Source organism: Eptatretus burgeri, chromosome 12, assembly GCF_056783735.1.
Source record: "Eptatretus burgeri isolate ZD-2024b chromosome 12, Ebu_testis_v1, whole genome shotgun sequence".
Lineage (NCBI taxonomy): Eukaryota > Metazoa > Chordata > Myxini > Myxiniformes > Myxinidae > Eptatretus > Eptatretus burgeri.
The window spans coordinates 11,979,435-12,005,521 of NC_140972.1; the positions used below are offsets into that span (position 1 = coordinate 11,979,435).

General features: G+C 44.8%; 1 protein-coding gene across 5 annotated transcripts in view; it reads left to right on the forward strand.

Annotated features, from left to right (window-relative positions):
- LOC147015100 (AN1-type zinc finger protein 5-like) overlaps window positions 1-24,650 on the forward strand; it is a 63,410-nt gene extending 38,760 nt beyond the window's left edge. For all 5 annotated transcript variants that reach the window (XM_085849534.1, XM_085849536.1, XM_085849537.1 and 2 more), the window contains 4 exons: window positions 2,902-3,001; window positions 9,951-10,042; window positions 11,524-11,637; window positions 23,137-24,650. In XM_085849534.1, the coding sequence (XP_085705660.1) occupies window positions 2,902-3,001; window positions 9,951-10,042; window positions 11,524-11,637; window positions 23,137-23,285 (455 nt within the window). In that variant the 3' untranslated portion in view covers window positions 23,286-24,650. The remainder of the gene's footprint in view (window positions 1-2,901; window positions 3,002-9,950; window positions 10,043-11,523; window positions 11,638-23,136) is intronic.
- Window positions 24,651-26,087: the final 1,437 nt, after the last annotated feature.

The following is a 26,087-nucleotide window of genomic DNA, read 5'->3' on the forward strand; positions in this document are numbered from 1 at the left end:
GTGCATCACTTGGGAATGTCAGGATCTCTGACCTTGATTTCCAGATGATTCAGTCATCTTTGCTGAGACTAGATATCATTTTGGGGGCCATCGAGGTGCTGAATGAGCAGTCGGAGCCACTGGGATTACGGGTTTCCTTGGTCAAAACTAAAATCCAGGCTTTCAATGACATCTTGGATGCTGCTATCCTGTCTGTACCTGTTTTTGGTGAGGATGTTGAGGTCGTGGAGAGATTCACTTACCTTTGCAGTGATGTTCACGTCTCTGCTGGCTGTGAGACAGAGGTCAACAGACATCTGGGTCAGGCCTCGGGAGTCATGGATTCACTGGCTCATGGCATGTGGTGCTGCTGGTGCCTTTGCGGGAGGACGAAAGTCCGAGTCTTCAGGTCCTTGGTGCTTCCAGTCTTGTTCTATGTGCTGCCATTGCATGAATGTGAGACTTGGACTCTGAGCAGGGATCTTAGATGGAGACTTGATTCCCTTGGTACCACGTCTCTTCAGAGAATCCTTGGCTGTCACTGGTCGGACTTTGTGTCCAACGAGCGGTTGCTGAGAAAGACTCATATGAAATTTGTTACCCGGATCGTCCGTGTGCGTCAGCTGTGGTTGTATGGACATGTGACTCGTTTTCCTGACGCTGATCCTGCTCACCAGATTCTCTCAGCAAGGGAGCCTCGTGAGTGGAGGAGGCCAATGAGCCGACCACGTACCTTGTGGTTACAGCAGGTTGATCAACAACTGAAGGGGATGGGACATGGTATATGCCTTTGGCATGGCCAGACGGAGGCCCCTGGAGTACCGGCAGAAAGTGAACGGAGCGACACGCTGCTTCGGCGCATGCTGCCACACCTGACCTGACCTGATATTTGAATTTTAATGGAAACTCGCTTTCGGGGAACGAACTCCTCTGGTGATGTATGACTACTCTTGTCTATTTACATTTCACAACTTTGGCACATCACGGTTTCGTGGAATAATTATTGGAATTCCAACTTTTAGTTTGAGCTCATGGGGTGGCATTCTTGAGGGATTCGTTTCATTCAAGAATTCAACCAGGTCGTTGGGGTGCCTGCTTGGGATCCGAGAGTCCTGAGTTCAAATCCCGCCCGGCCACTGAATTGATACCATGTGGCGTTGACTCGGCCTCTGTTATCCTTCCAAGGTCAGCAGAAAGAGTAACAGCTTGTTTGGATGATTGAGCCATTCGAGTAACCTTTGTTGGAGTGGCGACCCATCCAGAATTGTGTCCATTAGCCCAGGAGACTGCTCCGGCAGCACCGACACTCTGTACGGAGTTGGTCCCATTGGATGGATGGATGGATGGATTTCCGAATATTGAAAATGCAGCGATACGTGAAAATATATTATAAAAATGGAGATGCTTTGCTTCAGCAAACAGCCTCTGGAGAGAATGAGTAACAATATGGAAACATGCAAAGGCATTCACTTCAGGACGCTGAACCACAACATTAGCGAGGCCGTATACTACGTGGAAAAAAAAATTAAGTTGAAGATTCTCAACTGCGCTGGGCAGGGCACCAGGTGAGGATGCAAGACCATTGTCTGCTCAAAGCGTTCTACAGCGAGCTTCCAGAAGATCAATTGATGCCCCCAAAATCAATACAAAGACTCGCTCGAAGCTAACCTCAAACGGTGCAAGATCAGCATGACCGGATGGAAGAAAATTGCTCTTGATCGTGGAAAGTGGTGCAGTTACTGCACTGACCGTGTGAAGGACTTTGAGCAGACACACATCAAGAATGTGGGGCAGAAGAGGAGATGAAGGAAGGAGAGGTAGCAGGGAGCCCCGAGATCAGACGACACCACCATCTCATGTCGTTCTCCAACATAAGATCAAGGCAGCCATTTACAAAAACCCTTCCAACTGATGCATCTAATCTGTTTTATCTGTTTGACAATAAAAATGAAATTGTAGGTGATCAAATATGCCTGTAAAATGAGGACTTGATGTTGGAAAAGGAGAGAAACCCCTCTCCTCGCCCCCTCCTCCCCCCCCTCTGATTTTAAAGAGCATGAAGATCCACATTGGGCAAATGTCCATCCAATTGCAGTGAGAATTTTTTCCTTTGTTTGTGTACGGCACACACGCACACACGCACACACGCACACACGCACACACGCACGTGCACGTGTTAAGTTTCTTTTCTGTGGGATACAAAATCTCAGCATTTGGAAGAGCAAAGTGACAAGGTAAATGGTGAGGTACTGATTGTGGGGGAAACAGGTGGACGCAAATATGGGGGTGGTGAGAGGGATAGCATGAAACGCACTAACCTGCAAGAAGATTGTTCCAAATGGAGTAGAAAATATTGTGTATCGGGATGGAGGCTGATGTGGTATGCTGGTTGAGCATCACCTTGAAACCCTGGAGGGATGCTGGCAGTTCTAAAAGTTTGTCAAAAGAGTCGAGGTACATAATACACCAGGATTTGAGGCTTTTATTTTGATAGGATGTGGAGGCTCACAACAAACAGCTATCCAGAACAAGTGAATAGTCGGGATATACAACAACAGCATGATAGGAGGACACTTGGAGGAAGAATGAGAGAAAGTAAAAGTGGGGGTGTGGGGAAGGTTTGAACAAACTGTATACAAACTCGGGCATGCCAGAAAACAGTGAGGGGGTGGAGGGGGTCAAAGATTGTAACCTGCAAAGGAAGAGATGGGCTTGGATGCTTAATGAGGATTAAAATAATGTCATGAGCTTGAGGGATGACTTGTGCAGGAGGTCGATGGCCATCTTGAAGCTCTGGAAGTAAGATTGGGATTGAACAGACTGAGGCTGTTGGTTTATTGGGAATGTTGGTTTCTAGATTGATTATTGGGAATGTTTTCTTCGACTTTCTCCTGTTTGACCAGTTTTCTCACTCCTGTATAGGTGCTGCTGACTTTGGTACAGATAGTGCAGTGGGAACTTCTTCTCCACCGAGCACTGAAACTGCATCATCATGTCCAGGCTTGCCAACTGTATTATCAAGGTATAGTTCATCACCGAGAGCAGCACTTCCTGGTGCAGGTGTACATGAATAATTAAGCTTACCTACTTGTCGTGCTGCTCCCAGATCAAGCTGGTTGGGTAGCGAGCTCATGATCTGATTCTTGTTTCCATGAACATGATTGTTCTGCACTACTGTAGTTGTTTTTTCGTTGTTTTTTTTTTCACTCCACGTTAAGCTATGAAATGAAATGCTGAATCATCTTATGGAAATCATTCCAAATGTGGCACAGCAAGTTTCTGCTGGTTGTTTTGAAGCTAGTTTCATTTTGCTGCAAAGATGAACTGCAGTGTTTCTAATGACACGTCAACCATATTGTCACGTCCAGAGGGTTTGCCCCTACCTGGACGGATGGCCAAACAGTTCTCCCTTGGAGGCTTACAGCCGAGATTTTCAGATTATGGCGCGTGCGGGAAAGAAACAGCTCGGTGCTTCACCGGGACAGGAGCACAGCACAGGGGTTTTACTCTCGAACCCACAACAGATACATGGACACCAACAAATTAAATAAGTAATGATTTAATAACCAGAAAAATCATTTATTACAATTAGTAGGTAGACATGAGGTAACCTAAATCTAATTTTGAGGCACCTCCACACTGACTCGAATGAAAACAAGGGAACAGAAGAAAACGAAGAAAAATCCCTTCTTTATTTTGGCACGCAGTTATGGGTCCAAGAGATGGTCTGTCACTTGAAGGTCATCAAACCACTTCGTCACTGTGTGGCAGGGTGCGCCCCGAAATGGTGCCGAGCCACTCTCAACTGCCGTGCAGCCTCTTTGTCGATCGTCCTCACCGATGTCAATCTTCTGCTTTGCAGAATGGCACCGTCTCTTTCCCCCGATGGTTTGACACGAGGCTATGGCGCTGGTTCCACACACGGGCAAACTCGCCTCGACATGCACACAAGAATCGTGCGGTCTTCTTCATGCGTCGAAGCACAGCCAACCGTAATGTCCTTTTTCGAACGCCGATCCTGCCTCTTGGTTCTGTCCCATTTTGAGCCTTTGTCTCCGACCGTGTGTCTCTCCTCCTCCAACGCCGTGCCTCCCTGTTCTTTTGCCGAGTGGTGCTCTGTTTTCTCTGATCGCTTCCCTCACACCGGACTCTGCTCGTGCGTTCGCTTCTCCTCTCCCTTTGACGTCACGCCGAGCAATCATCCACTCCGGAGGCATGGTTTTCGCCCGCCGTCACCCTTGGAGGCAGGGCTTCTTGCCTGCTTGGTCATGCAGCTCGGTTGTAATGGTTGTTGTGGTTATAAAAACGTAATTCTTTCATTGCTGGTTGAAATACAAAAACATCGATAAAGGTCACAGGGGGGAAATTATATACTGTGAAAAATTATCCTTGATCCCTATCTAATTGTCACCGCAACACCCCCCTTGTGGTGACGAATAACATTTCAGATCACAGTTTCCCTACTTGGTTTACATTGAGATGTCTCATCCATGTCCATGGGCCAAGAAACTTTTCAATCCTATCTCTCCTGTGAAATCCCTTCATCTACCCCACAAACATAACAATATTGTTTTGGTTCGCTTGGTGTTGGCTTAATGGGGGTGGGCTTAATGGTGGTGGTGAGCTTGGGATCCGACGATCCTAAGTTCAAATCTCACTCATCGGTTGAATTAATACCAGGTGGGGTTGACTCTGCCTGTCATCTTTCTGAGGTTGGCAAAATGAGTGCCAGCTTGCTGGTATCCTGTGTCGGAGTGGTGACCCGTCCAGGATTGTGCCCAATAGCCAAAAAGACTGCTTAGGCAGCACCAACGCTCTGCACAGAGTATGGTCCCAATGGAATGGATTGTTATGGTTATGGGGATAGATGGAGGAATTTCATGGCAAAGTTAGGATTGTATAGGGTTGTAGAGTTGCAACGTCCGTGGACGTGTAGGAGACCTCTCGATGTAAATTAAGTGGGGAAACTGTGAGCTTCAGTGTTACGTGTCACCACAAGGTTGGTGGGGGAGGTGGTGCTGTGTTTGATAGGGATTTAAGACCAATTTCTCACAGTATGTAATTGTCCCCTGTGACCTTCCCCTACGTTTTTGTATTTACAAGCCAGCCATGGAGTTTTTTTTTTTTTTTGTAACAACTATTACAACCGAGCTGTACGACTCAGCAGACAAGAGGCCCTGCCTTCCCAGGTTTTGTTTCAGCAAGCCATGCCCGGAGGTGGATGATTGATAGGCGTGACGTCGAAGGGAGATCAAAAGTGAATGCACGAGAGGCGTGATGTCAGAAGGAAGAGGTTTTGGTTTGGTTTGGGGTTGAGTTCGGTGTGAGGGACATGGTCAGAGAAAACGGAGCGTGTCTCGGCAAGAGAACAGGGAGGCAGGTCGTTGCAGCAGGAGAGAGACACGGCCAGAGATGAAGGCTCGAAGCCGGACAGAAGCGAGAGAGGCGGGATCGGCGGTCGACAGAGCAGGGCATTACGGCTGGCTTTCTTTCGACTCTTGTGGAGGACAGCACAATTCCTGTGTTTGTGCTGAGGCGAGATTGCCTGCGTGTGGGACCAGCTGCAAAGCCTCGTGTCGAACCATCGGGGGATAGAGACGGTGCTATTCTGCAAAGCAGAAGATCGACATCAGTGAGGACGATCGACGAAGAGGCTGCATGGCGATTGATGAGCCTTCGAATTACCTCATGTACGTTCCCCTCCCAGAGAGCGGCTCTGCTCCATTTTGGGCGCGTCCTCCCGCACAGTGCCGAAGCAATTTGGTGACCTTCAAGCTACTGAGACTATCTCCTGGAACTGAGGCAAAGTGCCAAAATAAAGGAGGGGATTTTTCGTTGTTTTATTCTGTCCCCTTGTTTGTATTTGGGTCTGTGTGGAGGTGCCTCAAAATTAGATTTAGGTTTCCTCACGTCTTGATTCATTCTTATTAGGGTACCCTGTGAGTACAGGGTACCCTATTGTTTTTCTTATGTTTATTATTTATTATTATTATTATTTTTCCGCCGGCATTTTGCGGCCTGTTTTCACTTTAAAAATCATTTTCTCAGGAACGCAAAGTCCGATCGACACAATTTTCACCGTAGTATGTATCTTTTTTGATAGCACAATCACGTTATAATTATGACGTCATTGGTCACGTGGTGCGGGCGCCATCTTGAAAAAAACGATAAACTTTGGACCTCTGTATCTCTGAAATCTTCCAGGGTAAAAATTTTTTCGCTTCATACATTTTATGAAGCTCCCTCTCGGGAACACGTGTGATTTTTCGTGACGTCATCGGTGAAGAGGTATCCCGGTGAAAATTCGTCAAGTAGAACGCCACATGGGAAAAATTTGAAATTTCTTGAGCGTCATCTACACCTAAATTCATCGTAGAAAAAAATTTTTTTGACGTCATCTGTGACGTAATTCGGCCGCCATCTTGTTTTGAAATTTTTTTTTTTTTAAATCTTCTTCTCCAGAATCTGCAGATTGAGGCGAAACTTTACAGGTATATTCGCCCTGAGGTCCTTTTTCAAGTTTGTTAATTTCTTGTTGGTAGGTCACATGGTTTGGCGGCCATCTTGAAAAAACCCTAAAACATTCAAACATCTTCTTCTCCAGAAGCGCTGGTCCAATGAAGGCGAGATTTCAGATCTATATTCGTGACATGCATGCGATGCAAGTTTGTTAATTTCGAAGTGATAGGTCACATGGTTTGGCCGCCATGTTGGATTTAAGAAAAATATTAAATAATGTTTTCTCTGGTATTTCATAAGCCATCGAAGCGAAAATTTGCAAGTGCCTTCCTCCCTCAAGTCTGCATACAGGGTAAAAAATTTTACCTCAGAAGTCACATGGTTTGGCGGCCATCTTGGATAGAAAAATAGACTTTATCCGATTTACACGAAACTTCACACACTTGTTCGGGTCGACGATGGAAAGCAGAATTTAAATTTATGATATCATAGGTCACAAGGTTCGGCAGCCATCTTGGATTGAAAATGAATAAATTTTAAAATCTTCTTCTCCAGAAGGGCAAGACAGATGAAGACGAAACTTCACACATATATTCCCCATGAGGTCCTTTCTCAAGTTTGTTAATTTGTTCTTGATCGGTCACATGGTTCGGCGGCCATCTTGAAAAAACCCTAAAACCTTCAAACATCTTCTTCTCCAGAAGCGCTGGTCGGATGAAGGGAGATTTCAGAACTATATTCGGGACACGTAGGCGATATAAGTTTGTTAATTTCGAATTGATACGTTAGACGGTTTGGCCGCCATCTTGGATTTAAGTAAAATATTAAATAATGTTTTCTCTGGAACCGCTGAACCAAACAAATCGAAAATTTGTAATTATCATCTACCATCGTGTATGCACGCATGGTAAAAATTATGACATCACACGTCACATGGTTTAGCGGCCATCTTGGATAGAAAAACGCACCTTTACCGATTAACACGAAACTTTACAAACCTGTTCCAATACCCAGTTGGAAGCAGAATATAAATTTCTGATGTCATAGGTCACATGCTTCGTCAGCCATCTTGGATTGAAAATGAATAAATTTTAAAAATCTTCTTCTCCAGAAAGGCAAGACAGATTAAGCCGAAACTTCACACATATATTCCCCATGAGGTCCTTTCTCAAGTTTGTTAATTTGTTCTTGATTGGTCACATGGTTTGGCGGCCATCTTGAATTTACCTGAAAACCTTCAAACATCTTCTTCTCCAGAACACCTGATCTGATCAAGGGGAAACTTCACACCCCTATTGCACATGAGTAGGGAATACAAGTTTGTTAATTTCTAATTGATAGGTCACATGGTTTGGCAGCCATATTGAATTTAAGAAAAATATTAAATAATGTTTTCTCTGGTATTTCATAAGCCATCGAAGCGAAAATTTGCAAGTGCCTTCCTCCCTCAAGTCTGCATACAGGGTAAAAAATTTTACCTCAGAAGTCACATGGTTTGGCGGCCATCTTGGATAGAAAAATAGACTTTATCCGATTTACACGAAACTTCACACACTTGTTCGGGTCGACGATGGAAAGCAGAATTTAAATTTATGATATCATAGGTCACAAGGTTCGGCAGCCATCTTGGATTGAAAATGAATAAATTTTAAAAATCTTCTTCTCCAGAAGGGCAAGACAGATGAAGACGAAACTTCACACATATATTCCCCATGAGGTCCTTTCTCAAGTTTGTTAATTTGTTCTTGATCGGTCACATGGTTCGGCGGCCATCTTGAAAAAAACCCTAAAACCTTCAAACATCTTCTTCTCCAGAAGCGCTGGTCGGATGAAGGGGAGATTTCAGAACTATATTCGGGACACGTAGGCGATATAAGTTTGTTAATTTCGAATTGATACGTTAGACGGTTTGGCCGCCATCTTGGATTTAAGTAAAATATTAAATAATGTTTTCTCTGGAACCGCTAAACCAAACAAATCGAAAATTTGTAATTATCATCTACCATCGTGTATGCACGCATGGTAAAAATTATGACATCACACGTCACATGGTTTAGCGGCCATCTTGGATAGAAAAACGCACCTTTACCGATTAACACGAAACTTTACAAACCTGTTCCAATACCCAGTTGGAAGCAGAATATAAATTTCTGATGTCATAGGTCACATGCTTCGTCAGCCATCTTGGATTGAAAATGAATAAATTTTAAAAATCTTCTTCTCCAGAAAGGCAAGACAGATTAAGCCGAAACTTCACACATATATTCCCCATGAGGTCCTTTCTCAAGTTTGTTAATTTGTTCTTGATTGGTCACATGGTTTGGCGGCCATCTTGAATTTACCTGAAAACCTTCAAACATCTTCTTCTCCAGAACACCTGATCTGATCAAGGGGAAACTTCACACCCCTATTGCACATGAGGAATACAAGTTTGTTAATTTCTAATTGATAGGTCACATGGTTTGGCAGCCATATTGAATTTAAGAAAAATATTAAATAATGTTTTCTCTGGAACTGCTTAACCTATCGAAGCGAAAATTTGCGTCTGTCATCCTCCATGATATCTGCATACATGGTAAAAATTATGAGGTCACAAGTCACATGGTTTGGCCGCCATCTTAGATTGAAGGATAAATATTAATTCATGTTTACTCTGGAACCACTACTTCTATATATGCGAAACTTCATATTTATAATTTAGGCTACATGTGAAACAAAAGTGTAAAATTTCAACCTGATCGGCCGTGTGGTTTAGCAGCCAGAATTATTTAATTATTTGAATCTGGTCGCCAGTAATAAGGAAATTGAACGCTTTGTGCTGCCCGGTTCGTAACTCGTCTGTTCCGCGCCGTCTCGAAGCAGGCCTGTGTTTGTATCACCATTAAATAATGTTTTCTCTGGCACCGCTTATCCGATAAATGCGAAACTTTGCGACTATGATTTAAGTCTCACGTTGTGTCAGTTGTGTCAAAGGCGGACGGACTGGGTACCCGGTCATCACTGCCAGCAGTTATAAAGTGGCAGTTGTAGTTCTTATTATAATTGTTGATTTTTCTGGTTATTAAATCATTATTTATTTCAGTTGCTTGTGTCCGTGTATCTCTTGGGGGTTCGAGAGTAAAAACCCCTGAGCTGTGCTTCCGTCCTCGTGAAGCGCCGAGCTGTTTCGTTCCTGCGTGCCATAATCTTGGCTGTAAGCCTCCAAGGGAGAACTGTTTGGCCATCTGTCCAGGTAAGGGCAAACCCACTGGGCACGACAATATATAATCACCTGTCTCTGAGCTTGGGGTTGATTTATTTGTGAGTTAAAAACAAAACGTTTAATTTCATTTGTGTGTTCATTTCTGGAGTCGTGTTGATGATGAAGATTCTTTCTTCTTGATTCTGTTGTGCTGAGCCTTCCACTTCACTCACTGCATCTCATCATTTGCTTTGCATACAATGTTGTTGTTTCTGCTCTTCCTCATCACCTAACATGTGCCTTTGTGCTTTGTTTTATTCTCTCCAAACAGTGTCAGGAGCCCTCCTTCTCCAGATTCTTTGCGAATGACAGCCATGAGCCTGAGTGAGGACGGCGATGCTGATGATTCATGCCAAGCCATTGGTAGGATACTCAAAATGTTGAATTTGTGCATAAATTTAGTTTGGGGTTGGCAGAGCAGTTGTGGTATCATGATGGGATATCATGACTCCACTGAGTTGACGTACAGGTTCATTACAACGGTGAATTTCGGCCTTCCAAGGAAGGAGCGTAGTTCGACCTGAATAGCGTATAAACCTCATCCCAGATTGTAGGAAATGGCAGGTCGGCCATCCTCCCTACACATGGGACATGAGCGCTGCTGAGAATGAACGTCTACGTTTTGAGATGTGGAGGATGGAAGGTACAGCATCATGAAAATTGAGGACGCCACAACTGACACATATGCAACAGAGAAGCAGCCAAGGTTAATTTGTGTGAAGTTGGTGTTTGCATTTCTGTAAATGCTATACATCGTACATCCATCTGGTTGTGCACGGCATGGCTTTATTATCTGCATATTTACGGATACCCAAACATTTGAACTGAATACGGTGTAAACACGACTTTTCTCTCTCCTCCCAGAAAGGATTATATGGCCCCGTTTCACTGATCGTTTTACTCGAATGCCGATATCGATGTGCGAAGTGCTGAATTAACACCCCGTTTCATGCATTCCTTATCCCACTTTGAAAACGGATCTCTCGCGATACTTCATTTCCATGTAATTTACACGTCCTGGTTTCGGCTGTCAAAGCGAGCTCCTGGTGTGGTGACCCTTTGCCAAAGTGAATGGAGAAGTAATGGGATGTGGGTCAGTGAATACGCTTGTACATTGAGTGAAACCGAAAGGAAATGTGCTATTGTCTGGTCTCCGATAATTCAAATTATTATTTTGTGTCTTTTAAAAGCAGAGAGAGTGAGGGAGAGGGAGGTTGCAAAATATTAATAAAGCGAAGTTATTGTCAAGACACAAGATTCATTCAAGGTCTGAAATGGCTCTGACACACAGCATTTCCCTTGGGCCGAGCAATGCACCTCGGACCACGGGTTTGACTGGCGAACCCAGATTGGCGTGTTGAATACCGTGGCTTGACGTGTGCCACAAGACCTGAGAGAATGACGATGGGTGGTGCATACCTTGGATGTGAGCTTGTGATGAGGAGATGGTACAAACCTCATCTTCATCCTTTGTAATATCCTCTCCTGTGCCACTTTTTGTGCTTTTAAAAGACACCAGAGAGTAATTGCGATTGTTGTCGGCCAAAATGTGCTGCTTTTACTGTTTGCTTCTGCTTGAGGCCTGCTGAGAAAGAAAGAAACCTCCCACATCCATCAACAGCACTCACTGGATTTTAATGGCAGTTTTTTTTAAATGTTTTATTTTATTCTTTTTTGTTACTCGCTTCCGATCACGTACGTGTGTGCTCTGGGAGAACCTGCTCGGAGTAACCTGGTTTTCGACCCGGGTTGTGATCACGGAAACTGAGTAAAGGTGTCTTGTATTGGTTGTAGTTGTATTTTGCTTGAGACCTCATTAATTTGAGCCCTTATTTCATTCCCAGTGGCATCCCCAGGAGCACAGGTTGCAGTAGCAGCCGATGTCGCCGAGCAAAGTGAAAAAATCAAATCCAGGGCAAATCGCTGCTCCATGTGTCGCAAGAAGGTCGGCCTCACCGGTAAGATCCCATGTCTTTGGTGATTCGCTTTGTCCTATTTGGTTTTCACTTAATAGGATTGGTACTTGAATTTGCATCCCAAATTATTTAACTTTGTGATCCTATCCGATATAAGAGAATGCAAACAGGCACATGTGGTGTTTTCTTGAAGGAAAAAAATATGTTTGAGATGTGTAATTATGCAAAAATGCTATTGGGGTACGCCTGAAGATCGTCGATGTGCATGACTCTTGGCTAATCCTTTAGACTCGAGAGGTTGAGGTGTACCTTAGCAGGTATATGAGTCGAATCGACTCAGCTATAAATCAACACTTTAAAAGAAAACATTATTTCGATGATTAAGTTTATCACAATTGAAATACACCAAAAATAAACTCCATAATTTAAATAAACATGTAAAATATATCCACAGGAATCAATGCTGTGTTGAAGCAGATTACACATTCAAAGCAGATTAACTTGACCCTTCTCTTCTGTTATTTGTCCAAAGCCCCTCTATCTATCTATCTTTCTCTCTGTCCCCCTCTCTGTTCCCCTCTCTTTCCCCCATCTCTTTCCCCCATCTCTTTCCCCCATCTCTTTCCCCCATCTCTTTCCCCCATCTCTTTCCCCCATCTCTTTCCCCCATCTCTTTCCCCCCCCCCACCGTAATCTTCACAGAGCATTGGTGCTGCCGACACAGTTTTCTGAGCAAGGGCTATAATGGGTAGTTTGGCATTGCCTTCCCAACAGTCATGAGAACAGGAATCTGGAATTTGTTTATGGTGCCAGCATTAGCTCACCTCCTCTCTGCAAAGGACCACGTAGGGTCTTAAACATCCACCAACTAATGCTGGCAGATGAGATGCTCAATTAAATATCCATCTGAGAGACTGCGCACACATTGATGAATCTCCCTGCCTGTGACAAACCAGGATGACGGTTAATAGCTGGGTCGGGATTTAAACCTGGGCGAGACAGCTTCGAGGTAAGTATGCATTCCTGCAGCCCAAACCTCCCACCTTTCCACTTCTCTTCCATAATCTCTTAAATCATCTTTTTTTTTTGTAACTTGTCAATGTATTTCTTTTATAAATCGTTCTGCAGCTCCAAACACCAGTCAATAAATAAAATAAACGCACTCTTGCCTTCACAAAATTTATCCAAAACTTCCACTTTCCTCGACCTTTTTGCACTTGGTTCACCACAAGCACCAGTGTTCCTCTTGGGAGCCACAGTTAAAAATCAAGGGCAATAATAACTGAAAACAAAGGGATTGATTACGATGACACGGAAGATAACACTGAAGGTAGTGTTAACTTGGAGATGGGCACAGTACAGTACTCCACGTACTGCTTGTCTCAATTACCACCTGCACTGCAGCCGTGCCGCTGATTCACAATTACATGTGTAAAGTCAAAACTGTGAACAATAATTACTTATTTTCTCCATCGATTTGTGCTTCAGTGTCATTTTTTTACGGTGCATGCCAAACGAAAGGCTCATGGTGTGAGATGACCATGATTGGTTGAAATTAAACCCGCGATGACTGAATCGGTACACGTGGTTGCCTGAAATTGGTCAATTAACCCACGATATTAAGGATTTATTGTACAAGGTGTTGTTGAATTGTAATTTAAACGTCTTTTAAATGTTTATACTTCAGAAACAACCATTACTGATCAATAAATGATTGAATTGCACCGCACACACGAAGCAAAAAGTGGGGTTAGCAATTGGTTCATGTTCATCCGTCTCTCCATCTTATCAGTTTATGATTGAGGAAAAACTTTATTTGAATTGAATGTTTGATCATACAAGGTAGATATTCCCCAAAATAACTTCAAATTCGCCGCCATTTTGGCAGCTCTGTCATTAGCCATCCAGTAGTTCATCAACCAATCAGCATGCACTACGTCACCCATTCTTGATGTCAGACATTTCTTGATCCAGATGCATGTAAAGCAATACCTGTAAACCTTGATCTCTCCATCCACATGGCTCATGAAATTCAACCCGATTCGGCCATGGAGCCAGACCCGGTAATTTTTGGCCACCAGTACCATCTGAGGGGAATAATGCTCATCGTAATTTTTGGCAGGGTAAACATCTCGACAGTCAAACGATGTGATAGCATTGCATTGGTGGTAGCCTTTTGTGTGTTATTAGCCATTTAGTAACCCCATTTAGAGGATGGAAGATGGAGAAGGAAGTAGGAGTTGAACAGTTGGTGGTGCACTGGATGGATGGTCAGCCAGCACCTGAGGCGGTCCTTGATTTATTGGCCTGCAATTGTAAAAGGAAGTGTTCACCACCAAAATGTGTGTGTTTGTCAAACAGACTGAAATGCACTGATATGTGCAGACTGTGAGAACCAGGCATCCATCTTTGAGTCAGACGATGGAGAAAGTTTAGATGAGGATATTGAAGAACTGGATAATTATGATGATTTTTAAGTTCATCTTGAACATTTTATATTGTTTCGGATTTGGAAGCCAACTGCACACACAGTCAGCAGTCCACGTAGTTCAGTGATTTAGATAAGTATGTGTTTATAGTTAGAATCCTTCCTACTGTCTAATGGGAATTACATGTGTGTGCTACGAGTTATTTTTTAGCTAGGTTTTTTACAACAACAACAACAATGCCACCATCCCGCACTCGACCGGTCGCCATTGCACACATGTTTTGGGCTGAAGGCGTGGGCGGAGCCTCCAATGCCTCAGATCGAGGCTCCGTCCCAAGGAAGGGCATGGACCGTTTCCTCCAGCCAATGAGCGAAGGACGAGCATGACACACACACCCCAGCCAATCAGGAGGTGACCAAGAGTCATCCAACAACCCCTCGTCCAATCAGGAGGCGAGTGGGAGGAGAAGAGACCCCTCCCACCGCAGAAGGGTAGAGTTTTTGTCTGGACCGTTGTTGGGCAGACAAGGGTGCGTTCTGCAGGATCGTGGCGATTGTGGCCTGTGGTCTTGGTGAGTGCGGCATGGTCTGGGTCGTGGGTTCGAGTCCCACCATGGTGGTTTGTGTTGGAGCGCTCGAGCTGGGATCCCCGCTCCCGTCACGGACTCTGAGCTCCACAAGTGCGGGTCCGGTGAAACCGCACAAGGCGGGGAGGTACCCGAATAGGCCCCTGCCCTCAGCTCGCCTTCCCCCGAGCTGAAAGGCCGAAATAAAGACCCGATGGGGCCGTGTGTGTGTGTGTGTGTGTGTGTGTGTGTGTGTGTGTGTGTGTGTGTGTGTGTGTGTGTGTGTGTGTGTGTGTGTGTGTGTGTGTGTGTGTGTGTGTGTGTGTGTGTGTGTGTGTGTGTCACCAGTCTGATAAGTAGAATTGTGTAAGTGCTTTCCTTTGCTTGTACATTGCATTCCTTTTATTCGTGATAATGCTCTGTGTCTCCCTCCCGATTAATGTAAAATAACCCCTCCACCCCCCGTGTTAAATGTTCCAGTTCGTTTCTGTCCTTTCTTTGATTGACCCAGCATGGTTCGGACTTGAGAATTAGTGAGGCCGTTTGGGCCGGTAAATTGTTCATTTGGTCCGACGCGGCTTTGGTAACTTCCGCTCGGTTACGCCGGATCCGAGTCGGTGATAGCGACTCGATTCGGACAAAGTCGGCCGAGGGTGTGGTTTCCCCGGTAGTTGGACGACCTGGGTATTTAGGTATATTGAAATTAGGCAATTAACCCTACCCCATGCCATCGAATATTGGCGACCATGGTCCTCGAAGACCTAAGTGACCTGTGACCTTTCGGAGTTATCCGAGAGTCACGACCTAAATTCCGGGTGTTCGGTGGGAGACGACTCCACTGCTCCACCTAGTGGTCGTTTATCGCCACCGAACCCCGGCCCACAACAATATCACTTACAATCGGTGCATATGATCAGAGATGTCTTCGAAACTATAAATGACATCCACTTTGGTTCATAAGACAATATGTTTATCAAGAACACATTGGGCCGAGGTAATGGCCTTGTTAGTGTGGAACACCGCACTTGTGTTTCTATTCTGTAATTTTATTCCCTACAACAGAAGATTGTGTTTCATTTTCACCTTTCACTCATTCATCAGATTGCACATGATTAACCATCTTGCTACTGTCTTATTGGTTTATATTGTGTAATACAGGTGTTTGATACCTTCATATGTGCATTATTGAGTATCTCAATCCCTGAAATTCTATTTTTTTTTTTGAGAAATTACAGGGAAAAAAACATTAATCTTGTTCATGAACATGCTATCATTTAACTTTGTTTGATTCTTGGAAAGTATCCTTCAATAACAACAGGAAAAATATCATGACATTGACCAAACTACATAAATCCATTCAAATTAGGTATTTTTTTTCATTTGGGGGGTGGGGTAACATTGTCTGCTCTGCTGATCTTGATATACAACATACAAAAAAGAAATTCAGATTTTTGGATTTCTTTATAAATTTGCAAAACACCCATGAAATTCTATTGTTCCAGAGCTTTTATTTACTTTCCACAGTAAATGATAGACAAATACTTTTCTATAGGTGGTATGATTTATCACACAGGAAATACACTGATATACAAGTGTCACCAATGACATACCTTTCAACCTTGGCATGTTTAGCACTTTTTGTTGAGAAGCAAATTATCCGAGCAAAAGGTGAGACAAATTTCAATGTTAATGTTTGACTAAAAAAAAAAGTTTAAGCTGAAGTAGGATATCTTACCTTGAACTGGCCATTTTGCACAAAAGCTTATTTAAGGGTAGGCATATAAACAAGGTGAAAACACACAGAAAGCTACCACCGACGCAATGCTATCACGTATTTTCTAACTCTAGGGTTGTATACCTTGCCAAAAATCACTATGAGAATTATTCCCCCCAGATGGTACTGACCAACCCTACTGGCTCATGGACTATATTCCTTTGAACCGGAATATTCTGACGCAGAATTGACTGTCGGTTATGAGGAAAGTTCAAACGGTGACCATGATACAAAGCCAGAGGCCATCGATGTTCCAAGGAATTACCTCAAAGCTAGAGTCGGGCAAGCCACGGACTGGTGTGGCCTGTGTCAGCCATTACTGACTGCTTTGGAATGTCAGTGTTGTTGCGAGTCATCACGTGTGACAGACAAGAAGAATGAAATCTATGTACCTAAACGATGTAGTACAAGAACAGAACGTTTGTCCAGTGTTTGTTTGGATCATGACGTTATCTACATCACGCTGCTGATGGCTCAGGTGTTTCATCTGCTGTCTCTGTCAATGCAGCTTCTTCCTTTCGGCATCATTGAGAACCTTCAAACATCGAGCACCTCACGTTTTACAGATACAGTCTAACCTGATTTGTCAATGTTATTCGCTCCATACAAATGCACCTTGGCAACCAAAACCGATATAAATTAACGTTATTTATCTTGTGAATACCTCACATTTCATCTCATGGCAATATCAATGGCCAACGACAAACAACAAAATGCAATCTTTGTGGGACAAAGAAACACAGTAAATGAAGACGTATCTATCATTTACATATATGATAAATATATAATAATCATCATCATCATCCTCCTCCCCTTTATATCTCCCAATCAAATGCAGGTTTCTACGGTTCACTCCCTCTTATCTCTCCTCATGTTCTTCCATCTCCTTCTTGATTTCACGTGTTTCCCCACTGTCGGTGCGTTGCCTTCTCTCTGTGACTTTGCCTTCTCTCTGTGACTTTGCTCCTTCACGAGCCACTACTTTGTGGATAAAATATGCAACATCATGTTGTCAATCTTTTATATACAGTACTGTACTGTACTGTGTACGAGTATGCACGTGTTATGATTAGCTCGACCCGACGTCGTTTTCTTTCCAGATTTTCTTAAACCCTTCGTGGTGGTGCACAAGCCATGTGCTCAACCATGGATGGGTATGCATCATCCATCAGGGTCAACTTTGTTTTGGGATACAAATGTGGTGCTATTGTTGCGGGGCCGGGTTCGGCGACGAGCACGACCGCTAGATGGAGCAGCAGAGTCGGCTCCACCGATCGCCCGGAATTTATAGGTCATCATCCCGGATAACTCCGAAGCCGACGGGTCCCTTATCGGACCGAAGTTCGCCAATAGGTCGACCATGTGGGGTAGGGTCGATTGCCAATTTCAATTTACCTAAATACCCACGTCGTCCAAACTACCGGGGAAATTCACCCTCGACAGTGCCCGTGCGGAACAAGCCGCGAGCGTGCTCGAACCGTGTGCGACCCGAGCGGACGGTCACCGAGCTTCCGTCGGTCCAAAGGTCCTCTTTACAGCGGCAACAGCCTGGCTACTTCTCCAACACTCACCGTGTTAAACCAATAAAAGAAACACAAAACGAACTGATACATTTAACACATGGGTTTATTTATAATGGGGCAGGGGAGCACGTAAGAAGCAGAGTTATCCGACTATAGAGAATGCAAAGCAAATAATGCACAACGAAGGCACTTAAACAATTTACTACTTAGAGACGGGCCCACACACAGATGCACACCCAAAATAAACTATGGCCACTGCCTTTATTGAGGCCTCCAGCTCGGATGGAAAGGGGAGCTGAAGGACCAGAGCCTGCACTTGGACCTGTCCACCTCATGTGGTCTTCGCGCTGATTCGAACCGGGCACCAGCGAGAGGCGAGCCGAATCTAGACACCGGCGAGACGAGGTGAGGGATCGCTGCGACGCGCCCAGAGCCAGCGATGAGATGAGAGCCAGAAGACCACCAGTGACACGAGTCCAGGAGCTGCGACACGGGTCCAAAATGACCAGGAGACCAGGCGACCACAAGAAGAAGAAGACTTTTTCACACCGCCTGTCCCGTCTATTTCTACTCGCCCCTCGTCGGGGCGGGACGCGTCTCACCCCTCCGCGCACCTCTTTCGCCCGGGGAACTCCGTTGCCTCTCCATCGTTGGTCGGGGGGCGTGTCGGGCGTCTTGATTCCCCGCCCCCCGAAGAGGCTGTGCTTCTCTTGAAGCTCGCTCTGTGCTCTTTGACCGACTTACGGCCACCTCGTCCCCGATCTGCCGAGGATTTTCGAGAGAGACGTCAGGCCTTCGTGAACTCCGCCCACGTACGTGCTGACACGCACATGCTTGCTGGTGAGCTCTGGGAGAATGCCGCGAGCAGAGCATTGTTGCTGAAGATGGCGTTGATGTAAAAATCCTAACTATAAAAATAACTCGCAGCGCAAGTACATTTATTCACCCATTAGACTAGGGAAAGGGAGCTATCTATCCACATTCACTTATCGAAATAACTGAGCTATAATAGGACCTGAATGTTGCGTGCTCAAGGCTTCCAGATTCGTAACACTATTACATACTTGGGGTCAACAAACACAAACGTCTCCTCGAAGTGACATTCACAGATACGGGCCCACTTTTCCGCGGCATGGAGTAGTTTCAATGCGGACAACCAGACTTTGATCGAGCTCCGTTTACCCCACAGTAGAGAAAAGAATGAACATTTTGGATCCGATTTCTCAGTCCTAGTACAGCCTGGAGCGCAACAAGTTGGTATAGTTTGTTTGGTGAAAGTGTCAGCGGTGGCAGCTGTAAACAGCCAAGGGGATTAAGCACTCGTGATGTCACACCCAAAGTTCAATGTCGCAGATTTCTCCAAGCTGCGATCTCTTCCGGGTTTTGACTCGAATTACGAAATCATGACATAAATTGATGTATTCTATTTTGGGAGGTTTTTTTTAAAGACGAATCACCTGCAATACTTTCCAGAAGTGATCTATATTTCAAAAAATACCGGTTTGGCATTGAGCAATTCTTATCAAAGTATCCCTTTAAGTGGTGAAGCCACTTCAGTATTTGGGTATGACCTTCCTTCCATCCGCCCTTCCATGCGTCCATCAAAAATGAAGAAGAGCACTTCTCACCCACTATGTTTATTTCTCGAGGGTTCTCAAGAGTAATTCAAATGGGTTTTGTTCATTTCTCGGCTTTGCCTATTTCATATAAAAAATACCAAACTGCACCACTTCCTTCAGACACGGGTGCAATATATACATACATACTGTTACGGTGCCGGGGTCTGCCGCCAACCGACCGCTCTGATGGAGCCGCAAGTCGAGTCGACCCGACCGATCGCCCGGAATATAGATCGCCGCCCGGATAAGTCCGAGTCGACGGGTCCTTGTACAAGAACCGAAATACGCCAATGGGCAGATCACGTGGGGTAGTGTCGATTGCCAATCTTCATTGTACCTAAATACCCACGTGATCCAACTACCGGGGTATTCAACCTCGACGGAACTTGGACGGAACAAACCGCCGAAGCGAGCCTGTCCCGTGCACGATTCCGAGCGGCTTAATCGCAGAAACCGTCGGTCCAAATGTCCCCCTTTTACGGCAAACCAATGGCTTTCTAACTCCCAACACACGAAATGCTCAGTCAATGAAAGAATCGACGCGACGAGCTGAAAACATTCAACAATTGGGGTATTTATTAATAATAATGGGGAACTAGGGAAGCACGTAATAGCAGAACTATTCTGACTTTACGAAATGCAATGCAAAGATTTACAGCACACAAAGCACTTAACAATTTCCTACTTATTAGACGGGCCCACGGACACACGTACACACACACACACCCAAGTAATGGTGGCTGAGGCCTTTAATAACGAGCTCCAGCTCGGAGGACAGGTGAGCTGAAACACAGAGCCTATCTTGAACCTCTTCACCTCGTGTGGTCTTCAAGTTGTTCGGACCCGGGCTCCAGCGAGAGCGAGCTGGATCCAATCGCCGTGAGCCGCAATCCTTCCCTAGCTCCCGCGAATCCTCCCGCACTTCTCAACATATGCTGGTGAGACGAGGCGCCAATCCTTCCCGTCGATGCGCCGCTTCCCCTAGGAACCACCTCCAAGAAGAGGCCGATGAGTTGCACCAAGCCAGGAACCAAAATGGAGAACAAAGAGCTCCACGAACCAAGAAGAAGAAGAAGAAGCCACCACTCTCAGCTTGAGCCGAGCGACCAGCTCAACTCTCTTCCAAACAAGGCAGCTCTCCAAAAAGCTTTCAAAAGCCTCCAACCCTAACCAGAGTCAAGCAGGACCCGAAGGTCTGCTGAACTACCACCTCTGCAGAAGCAAAAAGCTTCCGAAGGCCGAAGGCCCTAACCCAAGCCAAGCAGGACTCGAAGCTCTGCTGAACAACTCCTCTGCAGAAGCAAAAAGCTTCCGAAAACCTCAACCCTAACCCAAGCCAAACAGGACCCGACAGCCTGCTGAACAACCACTGCCACACTCCCAACACGAGCAAAGAAAGGATCTCCTCTTTATCCTTCTCAGCCCCCCTCCCCCACGCCCGGCATGACTCATGCCCTCGTGATCCATTCCCCACTCAACCACGGGTGGGAGGGAGTTGTTGACGTCACGAATCACGGGACGGCAGGGCTCTTCTTTCTCTTCGCAGAAGAGGGGGAGGGACGTCTCCATTGTTCGCTCCCTAACTATTAAATCGATCCGCAGCGCATCCAATCGATTTCTGAACATTTATACAATGGAAGGTGAGCTATCTAGGGAACAAGCACTTATCGACATAGCTGACTAAAGGAACCTGTATGTTGTGTGCAATCAAATTCCAAATTCGTTACATACATACATACATACATACATACATACATACATACATACATGCTCCGCTTGCCTGGCAAACAGAATTTAAAATCATTCCAAACAGGAAAGTTGCTGTTTCGAAGGACGTTGTAAAGGCCAAAAGGCATGAACGAAGGTGATATCATAGACACTGCGTAAAACGGCAGGAAAACCCGGTATTTATTTATTTGTATTCCTTTCAACCTCTTCAAACCATCATTTGAATTAAATTGTTTTCTTCATTACTGCAGAACACAAATCACCTTCATAATACTTCCAAGATATCAATATATATCATGAGAGGGTGTCGTATCGGGGTGAAAAAGAGGCCGCCAATGTGGCTATGTGCGATGCAGATTCTTTGGTGATCAATGAAGCCTCCATCTCCGAAATTGCGACTCAACGTCGTCTTATTACAGTATATAAGGGTGATGTTCAAGACTGCTTCAGTAGTGCAAAACTTCCAGAATTCTTTCCCAATCTTTGAAATTATTATTTTGTTGCAATTTAAGTATATACTTGAACACTGCATTGGGTATCATGTTCTATGAACTCTCGGGTTTTAAACGGTTTTAATTTGAAATGGAAGAAAGGTGTTGTTTTGAAGGTGGTCGCATCGAGGTGTTGTTTTGAAGCGTTTATTTTATTTTTGTTTTATCTGATTGCAAACGGTGATCCAAGACACATAACTAAGTGCCTGCGAATGGAGACAGTTGTACACATGCTTCACAGCACGCTTACTAAGTGATGCATTGTAACATGCCTATGTGATGGTGAGCGTGCCATTAAGTACGTGCACTGAGTGATGCATTCTAATGTGATCACACACATGCTTCACGGCATGCTTACCAGGTGATGCATTATAGCACGATCATGTGATCATGCACGTGCTTTATGGCATGCTTACCAGGTGATGCATTATCGCACGATCATGTGATCATGCACGTGCTTTATGGCACACTTCCCATGAGTAAAATGATTATACATTGTAACATGATCGTACATTGTAACATGATCTTGTATGTGCTTCACTCCATGCTCAGAGCAGTACATTATGAGGTGATTATGTGATCATACTTCGTCATGCTTCCTGAGTGGTACTGTTGTGGGCCGGGGGTCGGCGGCGAGGAACAGCCGCCAGGTGGAGCAGTAGACGACACCAGGCGAGGCAGACCCAGACAGCCAGACAGAACGCACCGATCACTAAGCCTCTCCTGAGGTGGGAGGGATTTCTTCCCTGGTCACTCGCCTCCTGATTGGACGGTTGCGTCGTGCGATTTGTTGGCCGTCCCTCATTGGACAGGCCCACGGTAGGCGGGGCAACTCCCACCCTTCTCGGTGGAGTCCCGATCTGAGGCGATGAGCCTCCTGATTTGAATAAGGGCGTGCCCTTGCCCTCATGGGCTGAGTCGGCTCTGGAGCGAGGGGTCCCACCCACGTCCGCAGCCAGAAACACGTGCGCGATGGCGTCGGTGCCGCTTTTGGTGTTAAAATAAATAAATAAATAACCTAACTCAAAAATATCTCGTAGCGCACACAAAATTCCCGTTAGACACAGGAGATGGATTCTAACTATACCCATATACTTAACGAAATAACTAAACTTTGGGACTGCTGACTGTCTGTGTGCAAGAGCTTCCAAATCCGTAACAGTACATTCTAATCCCTAAGGTGATCATATGGTCATGCATGTGCACATTTGTCATCTTGATTTTCATCACATGGATATTGTTGGAGGAAATGTGTGGTTCTTGGGCTTGGTTACCAACATATTAAAGACAATTGACTTTGTTAACAATGTACGTGCATTGGTGTACTTATTTTTATATTTTATATTTTTTTATTTATGTAAATGTTGTTTGTTTAATTCTGATTGTTTGAAATTCTCCGATCTTCTGTGCAGGCTTCAAGTGTCGCTGTGGCCAGCTGTTTTGCAGTGTGCATCGTTATTCCGATGAGCACAATTGCACGTTCGATTACCGCTCTGCCGCAGCAGACAAAATTCGACGTGAAAATCCCGTCGTTGCTGGACAAAAGATCCAGAAGATCTGAACAAGATAGTGGGACTCATTTGAGCTGTATTAATGGTGTTCTTGCCACAAACCTACTGCGACCTCGTCGGAAGTCTCGTGCACTTTGTGCTCGTGACATCACGATGATGCTGGTCGTTTTACGAACAGAGTATGAACTCTCGGCGACGTGTCACCGACCGCGGGTTTGACCCAAAGATCGGAGGCGCAGACGCCCTCCGCTGCCTTACTGCCCCTTGCTCTGTAATCCACTCTCCCTCCATCGATGGCTCCATTTGCCTTCAGACTCATTCGTTCTGTGCAGGTGTGAAGTGCACGCTGGTTTATTTCTTCCTTTATTTTGCATACGGTGTTGAACTTCGTCTCGTTGCCTTGCTGTCGTAAGGCGTCTCTTAACACGACACCTCTACCAATGTTAAAGAAGTAGATGAGCTCGCATGAATTACAGCCTCGTGCTCACAGATTCCACGATATGTCGGTGCTCACCTGCCTACTAAATGTGAACGTCCTGTAACAAATTTGGGAAGGGTTGTACGGAGGCTTGTATTTTACTATTAAAAATAATAATATTATTATCGTCATTATTCCTTTTTGCCAAGTGTGCTTTGCTTTTGATCTCGTTTTAACCTGGGTCGATGAGTTTCAGGCATTTTCACGTTCCATTCGAATGGAAACTATCACAGATTGCGTGTGTGGTTATTGTATGCAAATTGCAAAAGGGTGCATGTTGCCGTGCGTCAGTGGTCCGCGCGTCTCGGGTGCAGGTATCCTAGAAACTCGTGTTAGTTGTGCTGCAGCCGGCATGTTCGAGAAGTGCTCTTTTGACTTTTCATCGTAATTCTTGTACCGACGGTATGCTTAACTGCCCGCACATCGAGTGAACTTGTAAAATGCCTTTTCGGTAGTTTGATCGAGCGGTTTTTGTTCTGAATATTTCATTCGATGACTAAACTCACGGGTCGACTTCCATAAGATGATACGCAGTGGCCCGGCGGTAGCCCTTTTAGCTACCCAGTTGGATCTTTAACGCGATGGTAGTGCTTCCACCAAGTGGTTTTTAAACATTTTAGCACCTTCATTTAGCTTCCCCACACACACACACACACGTCTGAAATGGGACTTTGGACCGATTTTTGATTTGGTTTCATATTCTTTGAGCTTTTGACTTTACGATCGATTCTCTGAACTCACTTTGAGGTGTTTGTGCATTTTAAATTGGCATTTTGCCTCCTGTTCTTTTACACTGATTGTTTATTGGAATTGATTTGAAATGTTTTATGCAAGACTTGTTTTTTGCTTTTATTGAAATTAAAAAAAATAAAGATTTGTGAAGTTTGCTGTTTCTCAAAGGTATGTTTAACAAATAAACACATTTGTGCATAACTGCTATTGGCTTTCTCTTTGTGATACTGAAGAAAGAACTACTTGTCTCTGCTGCTTTGTCACTTTTTTTAACTTTGTGAAAATTTAATTTTGTTTATTGATGACGTGCTTTTTGTGTTTATTTAATGAGTAAATGTTACAAAGGTAAAACCTTTGTTCAATTTAAGCTGTTTGTTCAGTAAATATCAGACACATTCGTGCGAGGAAGCCTTGCCTGGAGCAGTATCTCGGGTAACAACTTAACTTTTACATAGGATATAGCACGTATATATGTAATCTCAGGGGATTGACTCAACCTGTTATTCCTCCGAGGTTAGCAAAATGAACACCAGTATACTGGTAAAAGGGGCATCAGTGGCACACCCCCCCAACCAATGATGCAACCAGCAGCCAAAAACCCAGCACACGATGGGAACCAACATTATGGTGTTGACAATACACACAACCTCAACAACAATGTTCTGCCACAGCTGTAAATCCTAGAGCATGCCATGTTCGTAGAACCTCCTCCTGCATCCCCCTTTTGCTCGTGTGGCCACTTCCATGAGCCAAAGGAGCAGACCATGGCAAAAATGCCTTTGGTGCAACTATTTTACCTTTTCTGATAACCAGTGCTTTGTTTCCACATTATAGCAGCAACCTGTTTTCTCCCACTCAGCTTTCACTTGCCTCCTGTAGTGCTGCAATGTCCGGTAGTTGGCGCCATTTCCAAATTTTTCATCTTTTGAGAGCAAGTTTGTTCCCTTTCAAAAGAGCTGCATGATCGGGTGGACACGGGCCCATTGTTATGATAAACGTTCAGTGTTGATCAATAGACCTGACTTTAACAAGCACCTCCACAAGGCCGAAGGAACTCTGACATGAGATGCATCAACACCCTTCAGAGAGGCGGGACGCACACTGATTTATCTCCTGCCCGCGAATACAGCAGCATGAGCAATGATGTCCATTTATATATTAGAGATGCAATTTTTGTGTTTTCACATCATACCATCACCTTCACCCCATGCATGTGCTCACGTGCACTCACCGAAGCTCACCTGAACAAGGCTTGCCCCAAACGTGAAAAGAACCAATTTTGACTCATGACTCGTGTCCCATCGAAGCCCTGCACCAAAAACTCACGACACATGCATATGGTCTGCTGCCAAATCCCCGACCACACTCCACTTGCACATCCGTTCCTGAAATGCCCTTTGCCATTTCAACTTTTATTTAGCGAAGCAAATACATATTTTCGCACACCTCTCTGGTCGCAACATGTAGGACCTCCTTTATTGACCAATTAACTACAAAGTGTGGAAGTTTTAAAATGCACTGGCCTGAACAACCCCCCCCCCCATAGCGATAACACCAGGAGCTCCACAATCATCACCCGCACAGCTTACCAACCAACATGGCGACCCAAGCAAGACCATTCCACATTCTAACGTGTAATTTT